General features: G+C 43.6%; 1 protein-coding gene and 1 long non-coding RNA gene across 3 annotated transcripts in view; one reads left to right on the forward strand and one right to left on the reverse strand.

Moving 5' to 3' along the window:
• The window catches only part of palm2akap2 (PALM2 and AKAP2 fusion), a 109626-nt gene extending 99173 nt beyond the window's left edge, over positions 1–10453 (reverse strand). Inside the window, exon 1 of one of the 2 annotated variants that reach the window (XM_085793813.1) lies at positions 10339–10453. In XM_085793813.1, the coding sequence (XP_085649939.1) occupies positions 10339–10382 (44 nt within the window). In that variant the 5' untranslated portion in view covers positions 10383–10453. The remainder of the gene's footprint in view (positions 1–10338) is intronic. The other variant, XM_085793814.1, reaches the window with a different exon arrangement.
• Positions 10454–16019: 5566 nt separating this feature from the next.
• LOC146977511 (uncharacterized) lies at positions 16020–16880 on the forward strand. Its single transcript, XR_015037220.1, has 3 exons — positions 16020–16059; positions 16355–16448; positions 16730–16880. It is a non-coding gene; the product is annotated as an uncharacterized LOC146977511 (long non-coding RNA).
• The last annotated feature ends 7055 nt before the right edge of the window (positions 16881–23935 follow it).

Below are 23935 nucleotides of genomic sequence, written 5' to 3' on the forward strand. Positions count from 1 at the left end.
GCCCGCTGCTCGCATTCTCTCTCTCTCCCTCTCTCACTCTGTCTCTATCACCCACTCTTTCTGTTGCGCTCCCCGTCTCTCCTCCCATTTGTCCCCTCCCTCCCTCTCTTTTTTAGGCATGAGCCATGTGTGATTAAACAGCTGGGAGGAGCAGCTGAGAGAGAGAGAGAGAGAGAAGAGGAAGGGGAGGACGAGAGGAGCTATGGCACGTAGGAGGGAGGGGGGCTGTGAGAAGAGAGGGAGAAAGAGAAAAAGGAAAGAGAGAGACAAAGAGGAAGAGCAAAATAATAAAAAAGCTGAAGTAAGGAAAAGAGAGGCAGATGAGTCATTTGTCTTATATGAAAGCTACAAGTTCCGAGACAATGGGAAATTGAACATTAACAACTTTTGGATTGATTTTCATGTTCTGTCCAACAACTTTTAGACTTTTTTCAGATTATATATAAACTGATCCTATTATAAACACTGATTCATCAGCAGCCTCATGACACAACTAAAATAACTCATTTATATACATAGGAGAATGTTTCTTTCACTGCTGTATAATTCTATACTTTCACTAATATTATTATATTATTTCTTTTAAAAGCATCATGATCCACAAGCTAATCACACATCCACTCTCTACAGTAGACTTCTTATCCATACAGAGTCCCATGGGGATTGGAGGCAGTGCCAGCTGACAAACAGTAGGATGAGGGCGGGGTTACATCCTGGACAGGTCGCCTGCCTATCACAGGGCTGACATCATACATTCACATTCACTATGAGCACTGAAGAGTGGCCAACTGACCTATTACATGTACTGTATGTTTTTGCTCTGTTTGAGGGAGCTGGAGAACCCAGAGAGAACCCATGCAGACACAGGGGAAACAAGCAGACTCCACAGAAAGGCCCAACTTGGAGATCAAAGCCAGTCAATTTAGCCATGATCTACTGTACTGGTGTTTTCTCTGGCTCAAAGCTGGAAGACCGGTCACAAAATTAAGTCTAAACTCAGGAATATACAGTACTGTAGAAAACCTCCATGAGCTTTGGACCAGAGGTCAAGTTCTCTGTCCAACTTGGCTCTGGGCCATGGGCCAACTCGAGCCAGGATCTGCCTCTTTCTCTTTCAACCGAGGCTGGGTCAGCCTGGTCTTGAGGTTAGATTAAAGTTACTGTGGGATGTTAATCAAAAATATTACACAGCCATAATATGGTTACAGCAAAGTAATATAGTTACTTTATATTATATTTATAATATAGTTACAGCAAAGTTACAGTGTAATGAATTTCAACACTGTGTACATGGCATGTTTCCTCAATGTTGTGTTCAAGTCGAAAACTTAACTTATCCAGGCTCGGACTATATATAGATTTAATTGGACAGGCCTGGGCTCAGGTTTGGACACAACAATTATGTTGCAGTTGCATTCCTCAACCACAAATTATGTTTAAAGACCCACTCCCGTGAAAATCGTGTTTTTTGAGCTTTTCACATGTTCCTGTGGCATTTTTCTTGTGTTAGAGCACATATCAGCAGAAAAGGAAGTGCAAAATTGCATTTCTGAGTTTTTCTGCCTTCAAACTGCTGTGAACCAATGGCAGACGCAAACTGGCAGTTTCAGGGAGACTGGAGTTGAGGGTGTCACAGCTCCAGGGGAGGGCACTAGTGCTACAAGCTCCCGCCCCGCTCTGCATCTGGCTCAGAGGTGAACGGCTTGCCAGCTCGGTGTAGCTGTCAAGATATAACAGGTATAGCTCACCTGGTAGAGCAGCTTGCACTGTGTGCAAGGACTATGTTCCAGTCTGGGATCAAATCCCAGTGTGGAGTTTTACGCTAAACGCGCTGAATCTGTAATTGTACAATGTCCAGCTGTCAGCAAGCGGGGGGTGGGGTGCGAGGAGGTGGCTGGGCGGGTGCAGAGCAGCGCAGTCTCCGCCCACCCTCCAGAGGTGCATTGCTAATGTGCATGGCTAATGAGCTGCTTTTAAAATGGCCGAAAAGGGTCGCGGGAGTGGGACTTTAAGCAATAACAAAAAAATAAAATGACAGCTGAGTTTTACAGCTGAAAAAGAATCTCTGTGGGTTAATCGCGGGTTGATGTGTGTGTGTGTGTGAACTCACAGGCCTCACCTCCCAGCATCTGAGCCTATAACCCATATGTAATTAACTTTAAAGAATAGCTGCTACTATTAGATCCATTGCCTTGTGCTGTTCCTGCTGCTAACGAACCAATCACAGACCACCGCCGCAGTGCAGGCAGAAAACTAACTGCACCTCGCTAACGGTCGAGGTCGGGCAATATCTCCGCTAAACCCTGCACCTGAGCGCCGCTTTACACATGCATTTAGAGATAGTAGCAATGTTTTCATAAAAACTCTGTGAGACCATATCGGGCGGCGATGCTTCCCACACACACAAACAATCCTCGCGCTGACTCTTCAGGTTCTATTTCTGGTCACTCTGGTCGTACATTTATTGCAGAGCCTTTCAAAGGCACGTCAACAGAAGCCTCACCAGGAGCAGGAGAGAGAGAGAGAGAGAGAGAGAGAGAGAGAGAGAGAGAGAGAGAGAGAGAGAGAGGGGGAACAGAAAGATAATTGTGCCACTTTGTGAATTGATGTTATGCAGATGAACATCAGTGGAAATACAAACTGCAAAAGCACCACTCGACACGCCATCACACACACGCTAAGACAAAAGCAGAGTTTGAGTAAATAGGTCACCGTTACCTGTGTCCTAATTTTCTTTTCTCCCTGTTTTAACTCTCTAGGTTCACCCGGGTCCCATCCATTCTTCTTCTCTTTCCCCACTTACACCTCTTTTCATTCCTTTCTTATTTTCCTCCTTTCTTTCACACTTTTCCTACATTTAATCCATTTTACCCCCTGTTCTCCCTTCTCTCCTTTTGTACATATCATTCCCCATATCCAAAGATTTCCATCCCCTTGTTCTCTCTTTCATTTCCTGTCCTGCCTCTCTCCCATGTTGTATTTCTTCCCTCATCCCTCCTTCTGTCTCTCTCAGTCCACCCCTTCTTTTCTACTCTTCCTTCCATCACTCCTCATCTATCTGCCCTCATTCCTCCTCACCTCCACTCCACCTGTCCCTCCTCCTATCTATCCACCTCTTCATCCCACTTTCTTTCCCCCCTTTTTCCCAATTCACCCCCATTCCACCTCCTCCTCTCCCTCTCTTTCTCTTTCTCTCTCTCACACTCCTTTTCCTCCATCCCTCCTTCCACAAGCAGACATCCTTATAAGGAGAAACAGCAGCAGCAGCCCTGGCCAAGTCTTTGGGGAATACAGAAGCACGTAACTAACACACAGACACAGACACACACACACACACACACACAGATACAGACACAACAGCCACTGCGTTACTCCAAGAAAAGAAAAGTGAAGAATAAATAATTGCAGCTGGAGAGTTATCTGTCCTACAAAGTCAGAGTGCAGCTGCAGGACTTGAATCTTCCGCCCTCAGCTATAGCTTCTATCTTTGCATGTGAACTATTAAACATTTACAGGGTTTTTTATGCTTAGAGGCATTAGGGAGCCGTTAACTGTCAAGTCAACCACATCTGGGGACTTGACTTGTGTTATCATATTGTTTCCACACTAATGCACACGGACGGCTCTCTTGCAGATTCATCGATTCAGAAGTGCTGACGTTTTTATTTGCTGCGCCTCTCTAGAGTTTTCACTTTTTGTGCATGAGCAGTAAAAGTACGTTGTACTTTTCAATTTAGTTTTAGACCGTGGAGCCAAAATGATAAAGAAACTTCCTTCAATGTATGTATTTCAACTGTTTTTTTAATAGAGGTGGTATTTTTTCAATATATAAACAATAAAACAATAATAAACAAGGGAAGCAAAGGTAGAAAGGTAGAAGACACAGTATGAACACTCTCCTTTATCAGTTTCTAACACTTGTCAGATGAGCTCCATTTAATTCTGAGAAAATCACATTAACTGTAACTTCAGAATATGAGTTATTGCTGACAGCTGTTGAAGCCTTTAGCTAAAAATGTAATGAGTTTACTCTGATGTGTGTCCTTTGATATTTTTCATTAGATTTTCCTTGTGATGAGGTAAACCAGCGACACACTGTTTAAAGCTGCACTAGTTAACACTTTGGAGTTTGGAATAAACAACGGACCAAAGGGCGGTGCACGATGTGCGAGGTGTTGCTCATCGGGACAAAAACCCACCGTGAATTATTCCCCGATTCTACAGATTCCCTCGGTTTACGGAGCATTTAAGGATCTATAAGCTGATTATTTTGGTTTTATGAGCCACAGCTTTACTGTTTTGGTTCACCCTCACTGCTTGAGCATCTTTTCCAGATGCAGCAGCCAGCTGTTTTCAGCCAAAAAAGGCTCTACTGACTCTGCCCGACAGAGACTGTCCTCCCACAAAAAAGTCCACGCTATTACAACCAATAGTTACATTTTATTGTCCGGCGACCTCTAGAGGTTCATGGGTCCTTCCAGTAAAATGATATTATGACACTCAAGTAACACAACCCAGTAAAGGCCATTGTTGTTACAGGAAGTCAGGTGACATGTGTCCATATAAGAAAGAGAAGCGAATCTATTTATCAACATTGATTTTTAATCAGTAGCATATCTTTTGCTGCCATAGGTTCAAGAAGTCAGGGAACCCTGGTTGTACCAGATAATCAGGATGTACATAAATATGATTTTTTTCAATCGGAAGTCCCAGCACCAAAGAGCACACACACCCGAGTGAGTGACTAGTCGGCAAACATAGTAGAGCATTTAGCATCTTAAAGAGTCAGAGAAGAAGTGAGAAATCCAATTGAGAATCAGTACTAATGCTGCTCTCTTACTGCTGGATGTGAAAATAGGCAAATGTTTGTCCTAAATTAAAGAGGAACTATGCTACATTTTTACCTTAATTGAACAGCTTCAGAGTAATTGCGATGGTTAAATAAATGACTTGTAACTTGTTTTGAGGGAGAATGGAGGGTCTCTGCCTTCCAAGCCTTCCAAGCTTGTACAAGCCTTCTAGGCTTCGTTCCCTCCTTGCACCAACTGTAGCGCCTCATGGCCGAAAAACAACCTTGCAAGATCAGCGCCTCCGACCCGGTGTCCCAGCTCTCATCACGGCGGCACCGCGACACAAGCGCGCCCCATAACCCGTAATCTCTTGTTTATGACAGAAAAGACTACACAAATACACGCTGTAACGCATATATGATATATGACGCTCCATGGATTGCTTTCGCGCTGGCTGCATTGTAAACAAATGTACATGGACGGGAGGAGGGTTAGCAAAACAGCGGAAAAGCTATCAGACTTACATAGTTCCCCTTTAATAAGATGGTATGTCAATATTGTGTTAAGAAGCAGAACTCAGTAATGGCCATGAACATTTCTTTGGGTTTAATTGATTTAAATAGCCTACATGTTATTACCTGTTACTGAAGGTATAGTCTGAACATACAATAACAGGTTTCACTGACTGTATAGATGTAATGTTGTTGCAGTCTGCCAGTGTGCGGTGCACTGTGAGCTAAAATGGAAATTCTCCATTCTTTTGTCCACATTTATTTGAACATAGTATGGGCTTCACTGTGGTTCACCCTAAGCATACTAAAATAAAACCTGTGCTGTTTCACTCGGGATCCCCCCGTCATTACAACACACCACTACGTCTTTAATGTGGAGGTTGTAGACCATGACCTGTTTGGAGTTTAGATAATATATACTTTAGCTTATGAAACCCGGCTCAGCTCTGCAGCTGTCTGAATTTACAGCCGCATGACTCCAATCTGGCCTGAGTGTCTGTTTGACCTGGATTCACACCAATCACATCACTACGTTGGCCGATCACACTGTCATTACAAAACACACTTCCTTACTTTAAAGTTATTCAGCTTCTTTAAAACATTTTGTATTTCAATTCCCTGCTCTGCCGTCAGTCCTCGCTCCCCTCAGACGCTGCCTCCCCCAACTCCTCGCCCCCAAAAAAAGCCCTCAATTCTCGTGTCAGCTACGTTGGTTGGTTGTCGTTGGAGACAACAGCATCATTGTTCCTCTGCATCGCCACGACGACACAATGACCTCACTGCACAGCCAGCCCAGCCCCGCCTCCCCCCCCGACATCCCAGCCCAGAGGTAATGGCCTCCAGATGTGGAACCAGAAGCAGGAAAGTACACACACTGGCGTGCGCACACACAAATATAACAACATGCAAAAAGAGTAAGTAGGAGACAGAGAGAATGAGCAAATATGGGCAAAGAAAAACTGTGTTTGTCCGTTTGTGTATATATTTGTGTTGCGTTTATGTGACCATGTATTTTAGTGCTAGAGATAGAGATTGGCTTCTGATGCAGACTGAGTTATTGTATGCCTGTGTGTGCGTGTGTGCACAGGACAGCCAGACATTCATCTCATTCATATTTTAAACATAACAGATAGGAGGTGTGTGCTGTGTTTGTCTGTCTGTCTTCTGCAGTTTAACCAAACACTATCAAAAAGTAGAAAACACCTCCCTATTTTTTGTCCTCCTCAGTTCAGACTCTGCTGAGCTCCTTCTCCTTCTCACTACTAAATGTGTTTGTTTTTCCATTACAAAACTGGTGTTAAATTTAACTTGTAATCTAGCCACTGCTAAATGGCAGTTTAAGCGAGACAGGTTGGTGATAGCTGAACGTCTGGAGGTCAGAAGCTTTCAGCAGCTCATCAGCTCTCACTGTTTTTCTTTTTTTTTTTTTCCAATGGTGTGACTGCATATCTATTGATGTAATTCCGTCTGCTACAACCACACAAAACCAGTCTAGCTGATGATAAACTGTAACTGTGAAGTCTTTTCAGCTTGATAAGCAACAGCAAAGCAGTGGACAATGATGCCTGTTAGATATTAAATGCAAAGCCTCGAATGTTGAAGATCATACGAACTGAAGATAATAACTATTTAATCCTGTTACTGATAGTGTGCAATGTGCATGCATGGGTTGTGTAGTTTTTGAATTAGTATCTCTGGTGCTGGTTAACAGGAAACTGAAGCTGCCTCCTCTGGGTCAGTTGAGTTCAGTGTGTTATTTTTGTTTCTGCTTTATTTTCTCAGGGACGCGTTTTATAATGTTGGAGAAGATCTCACATTCATGTCCATATATATCAGCACATGCATTTACAAGATACCCTGGTCGCTTTTAATGATTTTCATCCTGAGATACAGATGAGAAGCAGATGTCTGATTATCACCACTTCTTAACCTTCTTCCTGCTCCCTCATTTTTTTCTGAATGTCCGGATTTTACAGCTGTGACGATCTCTGTTTGCACGTCTCCTCTTATGTAAAGTTTACAATTTATGTTCTGCTACGTTCATTTTTATGGAATGAAGATAAACAACATCTGCATAGCACGTAAAAATGTGCTTGTAGTGAGCAAAACCAAGGAGTTGCCAGTTGTGTGGAACAGAAGGCTGATAAACTGAGGAGGAAGCGCAGTGTGGTATTTACATTTCCAAAGGGACCAAAATATCCAGCTCAGACCTCAGAGTGTTTTGGAGGTTTCTGAGAAAAATTGGTTCATCTTTGATTATGCCAACCTACCTCAGCCTGTCTGTTTAATTACTGAGCAAAGAATGCTGCTGTGTAAATAAACTTGCACAAATTCATTAACACACAGGAAACCTGGTGAGCTATCATTTAGCATTTTTAGGATTCAAAGCTTTAACTTTCTATCTATTAAGTGTGTAAACCGAAGGACAAAAACATAACAATTACAGTAAAAAGAAATAAAAAATAAAAACACAAATTTGTTAATTTGATACTGAGTGGCCACTCCGCAACATCTCTTCCCTTTAAAGGGATAGTTCAACATTTTGGCAAATTGGCCCATTGCCATAATCGCTATAGTCATAGCAGTAGGTTTGTTACCTTTATTTGTCGGTGCAAGCTATTTTTAGAACGGGGGAGCGGAGCGGCAGGTTGCTCAGAGCTATGCTATGGAGGCTATTATCTCGTAGCGTGGTGAATGTGCACGTCACAACTTGTCCACGGAAGCGTTTTGGAGTTTTTGGGTTGTGTATTTGATGAGTTTGATGAGGAAGAAATTCCTTTAGCCTCCATAGCATAGCTCTGAGCAACCTGCCGCTCCACTCCGCCGTTCTAAAAATAGCTTGCACCAACAAATAAAGGTAAAGAACCTACTGCTATGACTATAGTGATTATGGCAATGGGCCAATTTGCCAAAATGTTGAACTATCCCTTTAAGAGTGTGCAATATATAGCAGCAGAGAATGGGCCATCTGCCATTGTGGCGTCTGCTCTCTACATGACCACAAATACCACCTTGTCTTTCTGCTGAATCAGTGGACAGCCCAGAGAGAGTATGGGTATGAGCCCACAGCGCCGAGAGAAAACACACAGAGCGGAGGAAAGAAAGGGTGTGATAGACCGACTGAATCACACTGTCTCATTTTCCCCCCAATTATAACATTAACTATTAATGCCCCAGTGAAGCATGTCTGCTTCACGCGCCACTGGCTCCTACAATCACTCCAACTTATTACTCTAACTGCCTATCGATGGCTGATTACGACTCTGCTCCATGGCCCCTAATCTAATAACATCTATATGTGCCTTTGGGACTTTGAATTTCGAACCAAGCATGCAGAACCATGTGCGACCACTACAACAATATGTAAGCTGCAGTAGCTTTTGTTGATGTATCATGAGTGCATGTTTCCAAAAATAAGACATTCAGGCTGCACAGGCCACCAGAAACAGACAGATATCTACCAGTAAATCAGGCTGCAGGAGCTCAAGATGCACAGTGACTCATCCTCCAGACGCTGGATATACTATACAGATCCATAACATTCTCGTTTACTATGTTTACAGCAGCATTTTAACCTCTGGCAAGGAGGTTTGTTTTCACTCGTGTCAGCAGGATTACACGAAAAGTATTGAACTGATGTGCAATGGACTTACTGTATAGTGGAGGAATGGGCCATGGGCCAGAGAAGAGTATCACAGGAATGTATCACTGTCACTACTTATGTTTATACAGCCAGCAGCTCAATGCAGGTGCACCAAAGTATAATCAGGCTTATCGAAGTCTCATTTAGCCAGAGCAGTGCCCGGGAAATGAAGGATCAGTCTCCAAATGCTTCCTTCAGTGGATGTAGTCCTGTTTGTGACAGTGACAGCCAGTGGATGACTGTTCTTGAGCGGCACTTACTAACTTTTTGGAACTTTTTTGACCAACCAAGTCCAGCAGCAATAGTGTAAAAGGTAAGCAGCCCATAATGCAACTCTCTTTTAAAGCAAGAGGTGCACACTGAAATACCTGATCAATCTAGGCCTAATAGTTGCTGCAGAGGGAAATCTGGTATTAAGAGGATAAGGAAACAACATTTTTTGAAACATTTTTAAAAGTTAAAGGCTGAGTCTTTGTTTAGGGGTACATTTAAGGGTATTTTTCAACCTTTTCTCTTACTATTTGTCCATTTGTGCTTTTTGAATTTGTACTTTTCTTTGCCTGGAACTGTAGCTCAAGGGTGAGATTGATCTGAAAAGTCTGCTGATACAGTGCATTTCTATTTCTTATGGGAAGCTGCATCAAAGATTTGACAGTTGGCATCTCATCAGCAACATTTTTCAACCGGCCTCCAAAATGACTCTCTCTCTAATACATATCCAGCAATTTTCTTGATACTTGTCTTTCTACGATTTTATAAAAAATGTAAAAAAGCCTCTAAGGCTTTCACCAACTTAATTTAATTTCATTATCTCTCACTCCCCCGCCTCTCTCTCTCTCACACACACACAAATCATACAGGAAGAAGGAGTCTGCACTCTGCAGCATGGCGGACTGTGCTAACACACAGAGGCTTGACCAAGCTTGCAGCCTCCACACTGACTGCTGAGCCATGCAACATTACACTCACATATGCACAACACACACATACACAAACACGCTTTCAGACAGTGCAACATGGTGCAGGACAGCTTTTTTTTTTTTTTTTTCAATTTTGAAAAGACAGACACCATCATCAATCATGGACAGAGGAGCGGGAGAGTAAAGCCATGGAGGGGCGATATGCGGTGAGGGGAGAGCTCTGCAGGGGGAGTGTGAGGGTGAGTAAAGGAAAGGCAGAGAGAGGAGGAGAGGGAGGAGTGTACATGGTGTACCGCGTGTCTCCTCTCCAGTCATGACTGAGCAGCAGCCTCACCATGACGGAGCTCCGGTTCCCATGACAACTCAGCCTGTCAGATGGAGAGGAGAGAGGTGGAGGGATGCAGGCAGGGCGAGAAGAGAGGAGAGATGAAGGGAAAGATAGACAGAAACAAAGATGAAGAGCATCTACTCACGGTGCTGTTGCTGTGCCGTTCCTTTGCAAAGGTGTGTCTGACATGTCTGCAACACCCGTCTTCCACCGCTCTCCGTCCCTCGTCCTCTTTTCTCCTCCTCTTCTTCTTCTTCTTCTTCTTCTTCTCCTCCTTCTGTCCTCTGGTGTCTTTTTTGACAGTTGAGTTGTATCCTCCTCTTCTTTCCTCTTCCTCCTCTCCTCCCTCCCCTCCTCCTTTTCTCCTCCTCCTTCCCCGGCTTTCCTCCTTGCCTTTTCGGTGTGTGCTCGTCACGCCAGGATGTGTCAGAGCAGCTGCTGCCGCCGCTCCTGCATCTCCCAGCTCTGCCAGCAGGAGGGGATGGGTGGAAGCATGTTGGTGTGTGTGTGTGTGAGGGAGAGCAAGAGAGAGAGAGAGAGAGAGAGAGAGAGAGAGTGGTCATTTGTGAATTTGTACGTTCGATGTGCAGGTCTGTTGTCAATTCAAAAAAGAAATATAAGGGATCTGCATTAGGAAAGCCAATGAGGAGAACAGGGTTAAAGAGGATTCAAGCCAGTGATGAGAGAGGGAAGGATGAAGGAGAGAAGCAAGATGAGAGCGCAGGATACAGAGCAGGGGATGGCAAAGAGACAGCAGAGGGATAGAGGGAAAGACAGCCTTAGGGGAGTTTCAGTGTAATGAAAGGAGTGGCCAACCTGCCTCGCTCAGACTGCAACCTTTCTCCTTTGAGACAAGGAGGGGATTAATATGAAGAGGCAGGTTAAGGATAGAAAAACCTCTCTGCTATTTAAAAGACAAAAAACAATACATGGGCTCAGACAGGCCCCCTAACCCTGCACCATTAGACTGATAAAACATTATTTTAAAACAGCCAAACCTTTCGTGTGATTTTGTAGTCATGAGCCTATGCCATCTTCTTTACAATCATTCTTATGGGTCTAATGTAGGCTAACACATGGTCATTTTGTGTAATGAGGTCTTTTTTTTTTTTTTTTTTTTTACTTAGGCTACTATTAAATTTGTGTCATATAACTGTAGTGTTTTGTGGTTCTTTGGTGATGTTTAATTAAGTTCTATGACATACCTACACTTTGGTCCAGAGACCCTTTGACCTCTCAGACTCTCAGCTCCTCAGATCATGCAGCAGCAGGCCACTCAAGGACAAGGTACGATTGGTCCACTCCTGAAAATCTGGTGAGAATTCAAAGTTCTGCAAACCAAATTTTAGACAGTTACATACGTCTACGTCACTGACGTTCTACTGCGCATGTCACCTGCAGAAAGAGAGCAGTAACAGCCGTGATCATGTCTCTTTGTGCTGTTAGTTGCACTAATCGTTTTGATAAAAATAACAAAACGTGCACATTTTTACAGAATACCGTCAACTCGCACCCCTTTCAAGGCAAACGAGAGAGAAAATAGTACATTGGTGATTAATTTTGAGCAATATAACGTGTTAGATACGTTGGTTTGAATGGTGATGAGGCTAAATATGCCCACAGGCACAGCTGTATAACTGCAGCGAATGAGTTGTGAAATGTTGACTACGACAGTGACTGAAGACAAGGTCACATACTGATGGAAAGCAAGCTGAGATTAAAGCAGAAGTAAGCGGAATTTTTGTGTTAATATAAGTCTTAAATAGTTATATCTTCCGACGGCAATCACTTACTTATAGAGTGTTTGGTCTGAAACACGGGTCTGTCAGTCACTCTGAGTCTGACACCTGAGTCACTCTGCTGTAAGCCGAGGAGAAAACTTTCCTTGTATCCTACAACCTTTATCCAATGAGGAGAGAGAACGGCATAAAGGGGCGGTCCTCTCTGTGTGCGCAGCCAAGGGATGTGCGTGAATGTGGTGACGTAGGGACGAGGACCAATAGATCCATGACGAGGGCGGGGACTGCTACTCCATCGGCTGACAATAAGTTAGCAAAAACGACGGGATTTCTTACTTCTGCTTTAATTAACGTTTAGCTATATTGTTTTAAATTACCAGTACATACTCAGCCATGCAGGTAACGTTACAGTTTGGGTCAGGATGCAGTTGTTCCAGACGTTAGACATGTCCGTCCTCTTCCCTTGTCTCTGACCAGGCAGCACCTCAGTCCTCAGCCACCAAGTTTTGTAATCATGAGTGTTTTCCTGAACATGATTGTCTGTTAAATAGCTGCAGCCTGTACGCAACGTTGGGGTTGCACAGTGTTGTTTTTACCGATAACCGACGCCATGCTGTGAGTGTGGCCGGGTTGCCGTTGCCGCGGTACAAACTCGATCCTCCGTCCTGACGTTTTTTTTTTTTTCCTGCCGTTATAAAACCTACAGTCTATGTATAAAACACACACTACATCAGTAGGTGATAAACTGTTGTAGTACGCTGACAACATCGCTAGCTAACACCGCTATGACTACACTAGCTCCATGGAGGTAACCATGGCAACCGGTTCTTTCTGCAGTCAGGTTGCGCACGCATCCTGACTTGTTGGTAAACATAATCCCTGCTAGTGGAGTAATGGCTTCCAGAGAAGGTGTAGCCTACTCTCTCTTTGATTTGAGCTGGTGTGGCCACAGGTGCGCGTTGGTCCACATTACCACCCACACATGGCACTGTGAAGCTGAATTGGTTCGCGTTTCCTCCACAGAGGTAACCACCACATTTTGCCTCCAAGCTGACAACGATGGAGGTCACACCGGAGCACATCCATGACGATTGTTACGTTACCTGCTGCAGCTGCGTCAGCGGTGAACGTCTTCCCCGGTCCGGACTGTCACCAAAGATATTCAATAAATGGAAAGATACTCCATGAGCGGCTGCTCCAATGATATGATATACACTTCCTGTCTCTCTAAATGGGCGTGGCCAACCGTCACCCCACCTTCTGTGAACGTGTGTGTGGATTTATACAATTTTTAGGTAGATGAAAGTGAGATATTTATATTTTCTTATGATAACATTAAATATTTACACTACTAACAGTAATATTTAGCTGTCAAAAATAATTTAAATCATTTTCACGGGAGTTCGCAGCCGTTTGTTTGACGTTGCCCGGACGTTGCCTAGGAGATCGGTGCCAAATCTTGCGAGAGTGTGACGTAGAGACAGAGACAGGTCTGGAACAAAGTGGATTTTCTCCGGATCTCTCCGTCTGAAAATTACCATTTTGGTGTCAAACTGTTCAGAAGAGATGTGGCTTGTGAAAAATGAGTCCAAAATTTGCTTCAGTGACCGTGGGGAGAAAGACCCAACCATAATCGGTGTTCACATTAAATTGTCCCATAGGAATCAATACACTCCAAGCTGCCTCTGGTCTCTCTAAAGGGGCGTGGCCGTGCAGAAGCCCACGTGACAAGCTGACTCGTCATGGTGTGTCCCAAATCGCGCACTTGTGCACTTACACTTAATATTTTGAGTGCATAAGTGCGTTCACACTGAGCAGTGTGCGAAAATGTAGTGCGCTATGCGCACTCAATTGGCGCACTCAAACGGCCAGAAAATTGAGTGTGGATCGATGGACACTTTCCACACTTAACGGCCGCCATCTTAGTGACGTAGCGGAAGCACGTCACTACTTTTCAAACGGCAGCGGTTGCTTTGAGCAGCGACGGAGCTGACACCGGCGTAAATGTCTTTAAAAAACACTAATAACAGCACAACAACAACACTAACACAATAATACACAACTTAATAGCTCGTTTTGATCGGGAAAAGGCGCTGTCAAGTGTCGGCGATAGAGCTCCAACGGCCGGTTGCTATGGTTGCAATCAGAATTTTAAAAATAGAAGAAGCAGCTGCCGAGCCATTTCCGGTAAGTGCGCAGGAGCAGTGTTTGATTTGAGACGGTACTAACCTGTCGAAATTAGTGCACTGCACTGAGAGAAGTATGCGATTTGAGACACACTATTGGTTTATAAACCGTCTTTGCTGTCACCATAACCCGTTACGCAAATGCCGAGAAGGGCCTAGCTGCAGCCGCAGCCAAGCAACAGGCACTCCAAAACACGCCCCCCCCCCAAAACACGCCCACATAACGCTACGGTGGCCGGGGCATGTCAAAAGCAAACCAGTAAACAGAACAGAAGAAGAAAATGTAATAGCACAATTGCAGGAGCAATTTAAACAACTTTAACGGTTCGTTTACAACATTTAATGCCTTCCAATGCCAACAATGCGCTTGAAATAATAAAAAATAAAAAAAAGTAAGTAGGCTAATGTAAGCAGGACTACAGATGAACATAAACTTTCTACCAAATCTGGTGGTCCCCTATCCTATCTGGTACATGCATCTTTTCACTTTTATTGACAATTAAATTTACAGAAACACTTGGTACAGTGCAAAGCTAAACATAGGCTACAGACAAGCATTACATATAGCTTCATTGGTACAAAAGATTTAAGTTTGCTTGTAAAAAAATAAAAAAAATAAAAGAGAGAGAGAGAGAAAAGATAGGAGATAAAAAAAAAAAGGAAAAAGGGGAGAGAGCTAGGGGAATGTAGTGAGGTCAAGCTCCTCAACTAATTCATGAAGTTTCACAGCATTCTTTTTTTCCATACATTTTAAAGAAGAGAAAGGGTGACACAGCTCCTTATGAAAGACATAGATTCGGGGCCTTGTCTTCATAACTTTGTTTTTGTGTATAAAGAATTTGGCAAGGATAATTATTGTGTTGTGTTGTTGTCCGAGGTCATTTAAAGGTTCATTTATATGTATACCATACAAAATATTCTCCTTCTTTACACCAGAGAAATTGGCAAATCTGGAAGACAACCAGTGATCCTCCCAAAAAACATTAACATACCTGCAATCATAAAACAAGTGCTCTGTGGATTCAACTTCAAAATAGACAGTTGTTGCATTCAAAACCAAAACGACAATGTAAAAATTCAGCAGAGGGGTATATTCCATCTTTTCACTTTTACTTTTTACTAATGTAGCCTATGTGCACAAGGTAATTTTGATCTAAAATTTAATTAAAAAAGAAAATACTATCAGTTGTTCAGTATCAGGTTCGTTGCCGAGTGTGTGCGATCAGCCTGCGCTATGTCAAGTGATGAATCATACAGGGAAACGACGACTAATCAGTGGTAATAATAATCAAAATATCTGTAGCCTGATCGTGTGAGCAGACCAGCAACTGTTACAGAATTGTATGTAGCCTACATCAGTTCTCAAACAAAATCTTGCTTCAAGGTTTTATTTGTCACTCAAGCCGAGAGGGACCTGTGTGCAGGGACATGGGCGCCGCCATTAGCCCAGCTGATCCATACCGGAAGTCACGACCGGAAGTTGCTCTTCTTGTGTATATTATTTCTATGTTATTCTAAGAACCCCCCTCTCTCTCTGGCCTGTCTAGCCTCTACCTGCTCTTTTTACTAAACTTAACCAACTCCTTTCTTCATTGCCTAACCCTAACCAAAGCACCCACCAACGACATTTCATTTATTTTCTCTCTCTCTCTCTCTCTCCTAGACTGTGTTCGAAATCACCCCCTATCACGGATGTAGTGCACTATATAGTGTGTTCGCCATTTTGTAGTGTTGTTCGAATTCTCCGCGATAAATTTCATCCACTATATAGTGGATGACAAAATACCCACAATGCACCGCGAAACTGAGTGAACAAGCGATGTACACTACTTTCTACTCCCGTATCCCACAATGCAATGCGGTCGTGTTTCTGTTAGAGGAAGAAGGAGACGATGGCCGCCGCACCAACCGCCGCACCAACCGCCGCTTTGGTATATAAATGTAAGTAACGTTACAATATACATATTTGATGCGTGTAATACTTTAGTGGCGTTGTTTTGTGTCTTTTAAGGGTTGCGAATTGTCATAACGAGCAGATTTGTTGGTGGAGAAGCATCCGGTTTGTTATTTTTATCTGCGAGCTAATGCTAAGGCTAATGCTAGGGCTTGCCGGTAGTTGCAGCTCTACCGTAGCTAGGAGCAGACACCCGCTCACATCTGATCATAGCGTTTTGTTCTCTTTTCCCAATTGGTGGTGTGTTAGAAAAATAAATGCTGTCCTGTTTCTTGTTCCAAGGGACTGATGAAGATGTGGAGAACCTCATAAAGCTTCGCATGAAGCACAATGAGCTGTTCTCTGGCCGCAGAAATGCGGCTCTCCATGGATGGGAGTAAGCAAACAATTTTGAGAGACTGTATCATTTTGTTCCTCACTGAATTTTACAGATTTGTGCTCTTATTATAGTCCTAAACTCTGATTACTTGTGTAAATAGGTGCTATATAATCTGTAAATCTGACAGGCTAAGGCAAAATAACAATTACAAGGCTAGATGTATTGTATAATATTGATAAATAATATTGTATTGCGCAATATTATTGCATTATTGTACGTATGTACAGTGTATTTGATTAGTACTGATGTAAGTTATACTTTTCTTTTTTTTTCTGTAGGGTGGTCCTGAAGGAAATGGGCCGGGACACGGTCCTGTCCCCAGCACGGGTGGGGAAGAAATGGGAGAATTTAAAAAAAACCTACAAGGTATGATTTGTCTTGGATCTTTGTGCAAAACATCCTGTAGTGACAGTATATTTGCCTAACTAAATGAACGCATATAATTTAAAGGAACTCAAGAAGCCGCCGACAGGCCGGGGCACCGAGTCAGGGGAGGACACAGCAGCGTCCTGGAAGTGGTACCCCCTGATGGACGAGGCACTTGGCGGGAGGCCATCCATCCGGCCTCCTGTCCTTGTTGCCTCGGCCTGGGGGGACAGCTCCAGGGCTGCTGCAGTGTCCTCCCCTGACACCCAGAGACCACCCCCATCCCCAGGTGACAGCCGCAGGTCAGATGAGGCAGATGAGGCAGGGCCACAGTCACCACAGTCAGCAGGGCCAGAACAGGGCAGAAAGAGGCAGCGGGCCGACCCTGTCCTCGAATTTCTGCAAACAGAGAGCAATAGGGCGGAGGAAAGAGCGAGGAGAGATGAGCAGAGGGAGGAGAGGCTGCTCTCTCTACTAGAAAAAATCGCAGATAAAATGTAAATAGTTAAATAAAGAGGAAGTTGAAGTTGATGAGGTGTGTCTTTGTATTTCAAGAAAAAAACAAAGGCTCAAGATGAAGTCAATCATTTATAACAACATCAGTAATATGAATCATAAATCTACCACAGAAACTACCCTACAACAATAATGTGAATCATGACTGAATAAATATATAGTCACTTATAAAAAAACCTACCACAGAAACTACCCTACAACAATAATGTGAATCATGACTGAATAAATATATAGTCACTTATAAAAAAACCTACCACAGAAACTACCCTACAACAATAATGTGAATCATGACTGAATATATAGTCACTTATAAAAAAACCTACCACAGAAACTACCCTACAACAATAATGTGAATCATGACTGAATAAATATATAGTCACTTATAAAAAAACCTACCACAGAAACTACCCTACAACAATAATGTGAATCATGACTGAATAAATATATAGTCACTTAGAAAAAACCTACCACAGAAACTACCCTACAACAATAATGTGAATCATGACTGAATAAATATATAGTCACTTATAAAAAAACCTACCACAGAAACTACCCTACAACAATAATGTGAATCATGACTGAATAAGCGAATCAACCTCTAATATATTTACAAATCTGTATTAACGTAATGTTGTCCTATCTACATGTAGTCATGGTCCTCCAGAGCCGGCACTCGCCCATCGGGAGCAGAGACAGCTGCCGTCAACAGCTCACGAATTTGCTCCCCACTTTGCTGGTCCTGGTGTTGGTGTTGGTCTCCAGCATCGTCATCCGGCCTGAGGACCTCCTCTGCTGGCTCCACAATGTCGCCGTTGGAAAGGCAAACATTGTGGAGGATGGCACAGGAAGCGATGACGTCGGGGGCAAATGTAGGTTTAACCTCCAAAGCCTTGAAGAATATTGTTCTCCATCGGGTCTTCATGCTCCCAAAGGACCTCTCCACGATGGATCTCGCCTTGGCATGGTGGTAGTTGAAGCGCCTGGCTGTTGGTCGGTGGACTGGCTCTTTGTAGGGTGTAATGAGGCCAATGGGAGCAGACAGACAGGGGTACCCACCATCCCCAAGGATAAAAAAGCCTTGGGGTGGATATAGCTGGCCTGTGTACAGCGGGCTATTCTTCAAGACCCTGGAGTCGTGGACAGACCCAGGGTATCCTACAAAGATGTCCAGGTACCTGGCTCTGTGGTCGCACACCGCCTGCAGCTGGATGGATGGAAACAGCTTCCGGTTCAGGTAACACTGGGCATCCAGGGATGGGGGTTTAATCCTTATGTGGCACCCATCTATGCTGCCCACTGCCCTGGAGAAAGCAGGGGAGCCAGCAAGACGGGCAAATTCATTTCCCACATCCTCCAGATCGGCAGCAGAAGGCAGGTGAATGACCCTCGTTAAAATTTTCAGCAGCTTTCTGGCCACTTTATGCACCATATCGTGTACCGTGGTGCGAGGAATGCTGAAGCTCCGGGACACGACACGGTATGAGGTGGCGCTCGCCAACCAAAAGACGAAAACCAGCACCTCGAGGTAGTGGCCCCATCCATGATCCTCCTGGCCAGGGCTCCAGCGTGCGACCTATTAGGTCGCATATGCGACTTAATTTCTTAAGGTGCGAGTTAAAATTTAATGTGGTCGCTCCGGTGCTACTACTTGCAGGAGGACGAGTGAAAAAAAAATGTTAGTTTTTATTTTATTTTAACTCATTGAGTGCCGCGCTCCTTTCCAAAGTTTTAGTCAAGTGTACCGGCAAATTAGACCATATTTGACTTTTTATTTTAGAGCCATAGTGTATTCTATATTATTGCCACCAACACATACTGTAGCTCATTTGAAAGGTTTAACTTTATCCTTCAAATGGCCACAAACCGTTTGTTTCTACGTGCCTCCGTTCCTGAGAAAAGTCAAGCTAAACATGGCTGGGTTTCACCAAAATCCCTCCTTTTTTTCTAGAAAAGGAGATAGAGCGTCTTTTATGAAAGGTGCGCTGTTTGTGTCTGTCGCTCTTCAGACACTCGCATTTCTGGATCAAAGGGCTCGTATAAGATAAATATACACAACAATTGTTGTTCTATTCACAAAACCACCATCGGGGGCGGGGGGGACGCCACTAAACAGCAATAACACAGACGCACCGTGCCGTGTCACAGCCTCTCGCCGCGGAACGTGAGGCTCTGCCGGCCACAGCGGCTCGCGAACACCGGTCCCGCCGGTGGTCGCGGTCCGTCTGTGGTACGGGTCGGTGGTGCCGGTCTGCTTTGGTCCAGAGACCATCAGATTTTACCGCGGGAGGACTTTGGGGAGGACACGGTGTTGCTCCAGATGAAGACCGGGCGGGACAGTGGGCTGAGAGCTTCCTGGTTCAGCTCCCAGCTGCTGCAGCCTCGCGGGTGAGAGCGGAGCAGCAGCGGAGCAGCTGCTGCATCCACATGCAGACCTCCGTTTGCAGAAGCTGAGTTATGATAAAAACTTCCAGATCATGAGCTGTCATGTGACTTTGATCGTCATCTATTTCAGTTCTCCTCGTCGTAGAGTCCCCAAATTTACATATAATGTGTATTAAAGTGTCTATTTTCATAATTTAAAAAAAAAGCAAAAAACGAAAAATTTCGTTTTTGGCACTCAACGCATGGGAACGAAAAACGAGAAATTACGTGGTTGGCACTCAATGAGTTAAATAGCTTCCGTTACAAGGTAAAAAAAGAAATAGATGAACTTGCACTGCGTCTGCATGGGTTGTCAGTCAAAAATACGCCGCCGCCGCCGCCTCTCTCTCTCTCTCTCTCTCTCTCTCTCTCTCTCCCTCTCCCTTCACACACGCACACAGCAGCAGGCAGGTACACCCCTCTCCCCCTCACCGCTACATGTGCACAGGGCTAGTCGCTGTAATGTTGTAGTCTTATTATTATTAACCATTATCCGCAGCTAGCTGACGTTAACTTTATCAGGCATGTCCATCTATTAGGCTACGTTTACGGTGACCAAACGTCCTGTTTGCCCAGACATGTCCACATTTCACGTCCTGTCCGAGGCGTCCGGGTTTGTTTGTTTTGTTTTTTTTTTCTTCCTAAATGAAATCATCGGCAGTGTTCATTGTTTTTAACGGGACCGCGGACCGGCACGGCCCGACTTCATTCTCGGTACCGGCCCGTTGAGTTAAATGTAGGAGCCCATTGTTGATCCATGGTAGGAGCTCAGAGGAACAGACAAGAAGCGCACTGCTTCAGAGCAGTTACAGTAAAGACGCAGGTGTGTGTGTGTGTGTGTGTGAGAGAGAGAGGGAGAGAGAGAGAGGGAGAGACTACAGTAAAATACCCCCCCCCCCAGAGCAGACAGGAAAGACAGTAAAGAAGCAGGTGTGTGTGAGTGAGTGAGGGAGAGAGATTTTTATTATTATTATATTTTTTTATCCCTGTGGTATCGAAAATGGTATCGAGTATTGAATATTTTCCCGAATATCGATATTGAGTTGAAAATGTTAGTATCCTGACCATGATCGTGACAACCTTAGTGCCAGTAACTGTCCATCTGATCATCTGGACAACTGCAGTGTCAGAAGGTCAGAATAGAGAAGTTGGTGCCACGAGCTAAAAGATGATGGAGACCAGTGTATCGATAGAGAAGGGACGGATTTGGAACACAGAGACATGCACGCAGAATGTGAGGCCAATCCCTGGCCACTATACCCCCTCACCCAAAAGAAGTAACTAAGTAACTTTTGAGTACATTTTAAAATTTACTTTTACTTGAGTAGATTTTTATACCAGTAGGCCTACTAGATTTTTTTGGTACTCTTTCCATCACTGTGGTCTATAGTTGATTATTTTAGCATTCTTACCTCATCAACAGCCCACTCTACCGCAGCCTCTTAAAACATGCCACTCTGTGTATTAGGTCACGTATTAATAACACGCTATACAAAGAAAAATAATATGGTGCTACCTAATTTGTTTTGGTGCTACTAAATGAAAAGCTAGGTGGCACCAGTGCTACCTGTGAAAAAGTTAGTCTGGAGCCCTGCTCCTGGCTGCTTGTGGCTGTGATCACATTCTCCAGCGAAGCCCTGGAGAGCCGGTAGTCTGGCTTCAGGTCTGCTTCCTCGTCCAGATAAAGGCGCAGTACTGGCATGGTGATGTTTAGATTGCAGTAGGTCTGGGGTTCCTGCTAAAATGAACATTATTTATTATTTATTATCATTATTTATTATTATTATGTCTTTATAATAATATGTCTTATGTCTTTTTTTTTTCTTTTTTTTTTTACAGTTGCTGACATCTCCAGCTCCCTGAAGGAGTCCCTCGGGCAGGGAAGAGTGTTCTCCTGCCTTTTTATGTGACCTTCAGCAAATATTCTAGTGATGCATATTCATCAATAAAAGAAATCTCAAATTTCATATTTGTCATTCCTGATTGAAAATTACATGTGTATTTTTTTAGTGTTTGAGGGTACAGAAATTAGGGCTGCTACAGGTATTTATAGTTCAATACACAGACGACTACCTATTCCATTCTTTTTAATTACAATTACTTGAACTGATAAATCAAACATAACCAGTTGGCGAGTTATAATAACTGGTTGAAACTAATTGAAGTTCAATTAAACAAAAAAGAAAACTGTTATATTTCTGCCCTGATTGCCTTTCATACCTGATTGTGTTCATATGTTTCACATACTAAATTAGTTTGTTTCTTTCCGTGGTCATTCATCGTATAATAAAAGTATTTGTGCTAATAGGTTTCCCTATATCAGTTAGCATGTTAGCTAAGGTGTATTGCCGTTATTTACCAGTTGACGTCGGCGAATCAACAAATAGTGCCTTAAACGCCTAAGTTGCTGTTGCCTTCGTCTTCGTCGATGCCTGAGAAACAGGAGTTGGGCGAGCAGCATCCAAACAACAGCGGGTATCATTTTTCTTAAAGTAAAAGCAGTGAGGCAACTGTTTGCAACAGAAAAGTAGCCGATAGCCTACGAGCTAAATTGCTACTGGCCGTTAGCAGAGACGTTACTTTGCCACTAGATCGCACGGACTAGCGCGTGCACAATCCGTTACAGCTCACAATGAGGACACCAAACAGTAGTTGACAAATCCAGACTCACACACCATTGATATTTCAACAGTTTATTGACCAAGAAACAAACCACCATGAAAAATCACATCTTTTAACTGCTCCCGACCCGGTCCGGTGTGTTTACATGATTCTCGGCGCGTCCGCTTACGTCACAGCAATACCTGGCGCATCTGCTGACGCAACCACGGCCAGAAAATTACCGTCTAGTGTCCGAATTCTCCTCCCGTCATTCCCTACATCGTGTATGATGTAGTGGACTACATCATATACACGATGTAGTGGATAGGGAGTGAGTGAGTGAGTGGATGATTTCGAACACAGCCCTGGTCTGCTGTCAGCAGGAGCGGCGCTAGCCGTTAGCCGCTAGCCGTTCGGCGCTAGCCGTTAGCCGTTCCGCGCTAGCCATTAGCCGTTAGCAGCGTTTTTTAAATAACTCAATAACTTAATAAACGATCCATGCAAAAAAATATTTTATAGCTCAATCATGTTGTAACTAAGATATCCGCTGGAAAACAATATTTTATTATGGACCATTGAGTTACTGAGTTATTTTTTTTATCAACATAGAAATGATACACATGAAGAAGAGCAACTTCCGGTCGTGACTTCCGGTATGGATCTGGGCTAATGGGAGCGCCCATGTCCCTGCATACGGGTACTCTTGCTCAAGCCTGCCCTACAGTACATAAAATAAAAAGAGGAACAATGTAAGCGGCAATATATATTTAAGCATCAAATATGTTCAATCAAACCCACATAGTTTGAAACAAAACACACACAGCCAGTGTCACGACGATGCATATAAAGTCCGCTAGCTTAATGCTAACGTATAATGTAAAACCTCATAGACGGGCTAACAGAAATTAGCATTGCTGCAACCGAGCCATACAAGTCAAAAGACTACTAAAATAAATGACCATACACAAATCTTTAAAATATGAACCTTCAAACACAAAAGTTGAAAACTTTTATTTTAGAAAAAAATATCTTTTATAATATTTAAATGTTTTAAACTGTACCAAGTACTGAGAACAAATTCCACCAGCCTGGCTATGTGCTCAAGTGTTGATGGTAACCATAGCAACAATAGCAAATATCTCTGTAACTAAACAAACAAGCCATTACATACATTAAATGAAGAGATATAATGATGAAAAAAATGCATATTTCTCGCTAGAAATGTTATAAAAACCCGCTTTAATGCCAAAACTATCTTTAAATACGGAATTTTTCACTTTGAACTAAACGAACGGCAGCCATTACAGTGGTTTGGACGGGGGGCGTGGTTTGGACTGGAGGGGGCGTGGTTTGGACCGGATGGGGGGCGTGGTTTGGACTGGAGGGGCGTGTTTACGTCTGTAGTGGGTGTCAGTGCCCGATCCGTACCCGGAACACGATCCGTTCCAGACTTCTGCACATGCGCCGTTTTACGGCATTAGCTTCAAAGCTATGCTAACTGATAGCCTAGCAGTAGAGCAGCTAAAAGTCCGCCGTAGCGTTGTTAAAACGTCACTTTATTAATTTTAAATATTTTTTCA

The sequence above is a fragment of the Trachurus japonicus genome, chromosome 12 (assembly GCF_045865225.1).
Source record: "Trachurus japonicus isolate A0001 chromosome 12, Traja_1.0".
Taxonomy (NCBI): Eukaryota; Metazoa; Chordata; class Actinopteri; order Carangiformes; family Carangidae; genus Trachurus; species Trachurus japonicus.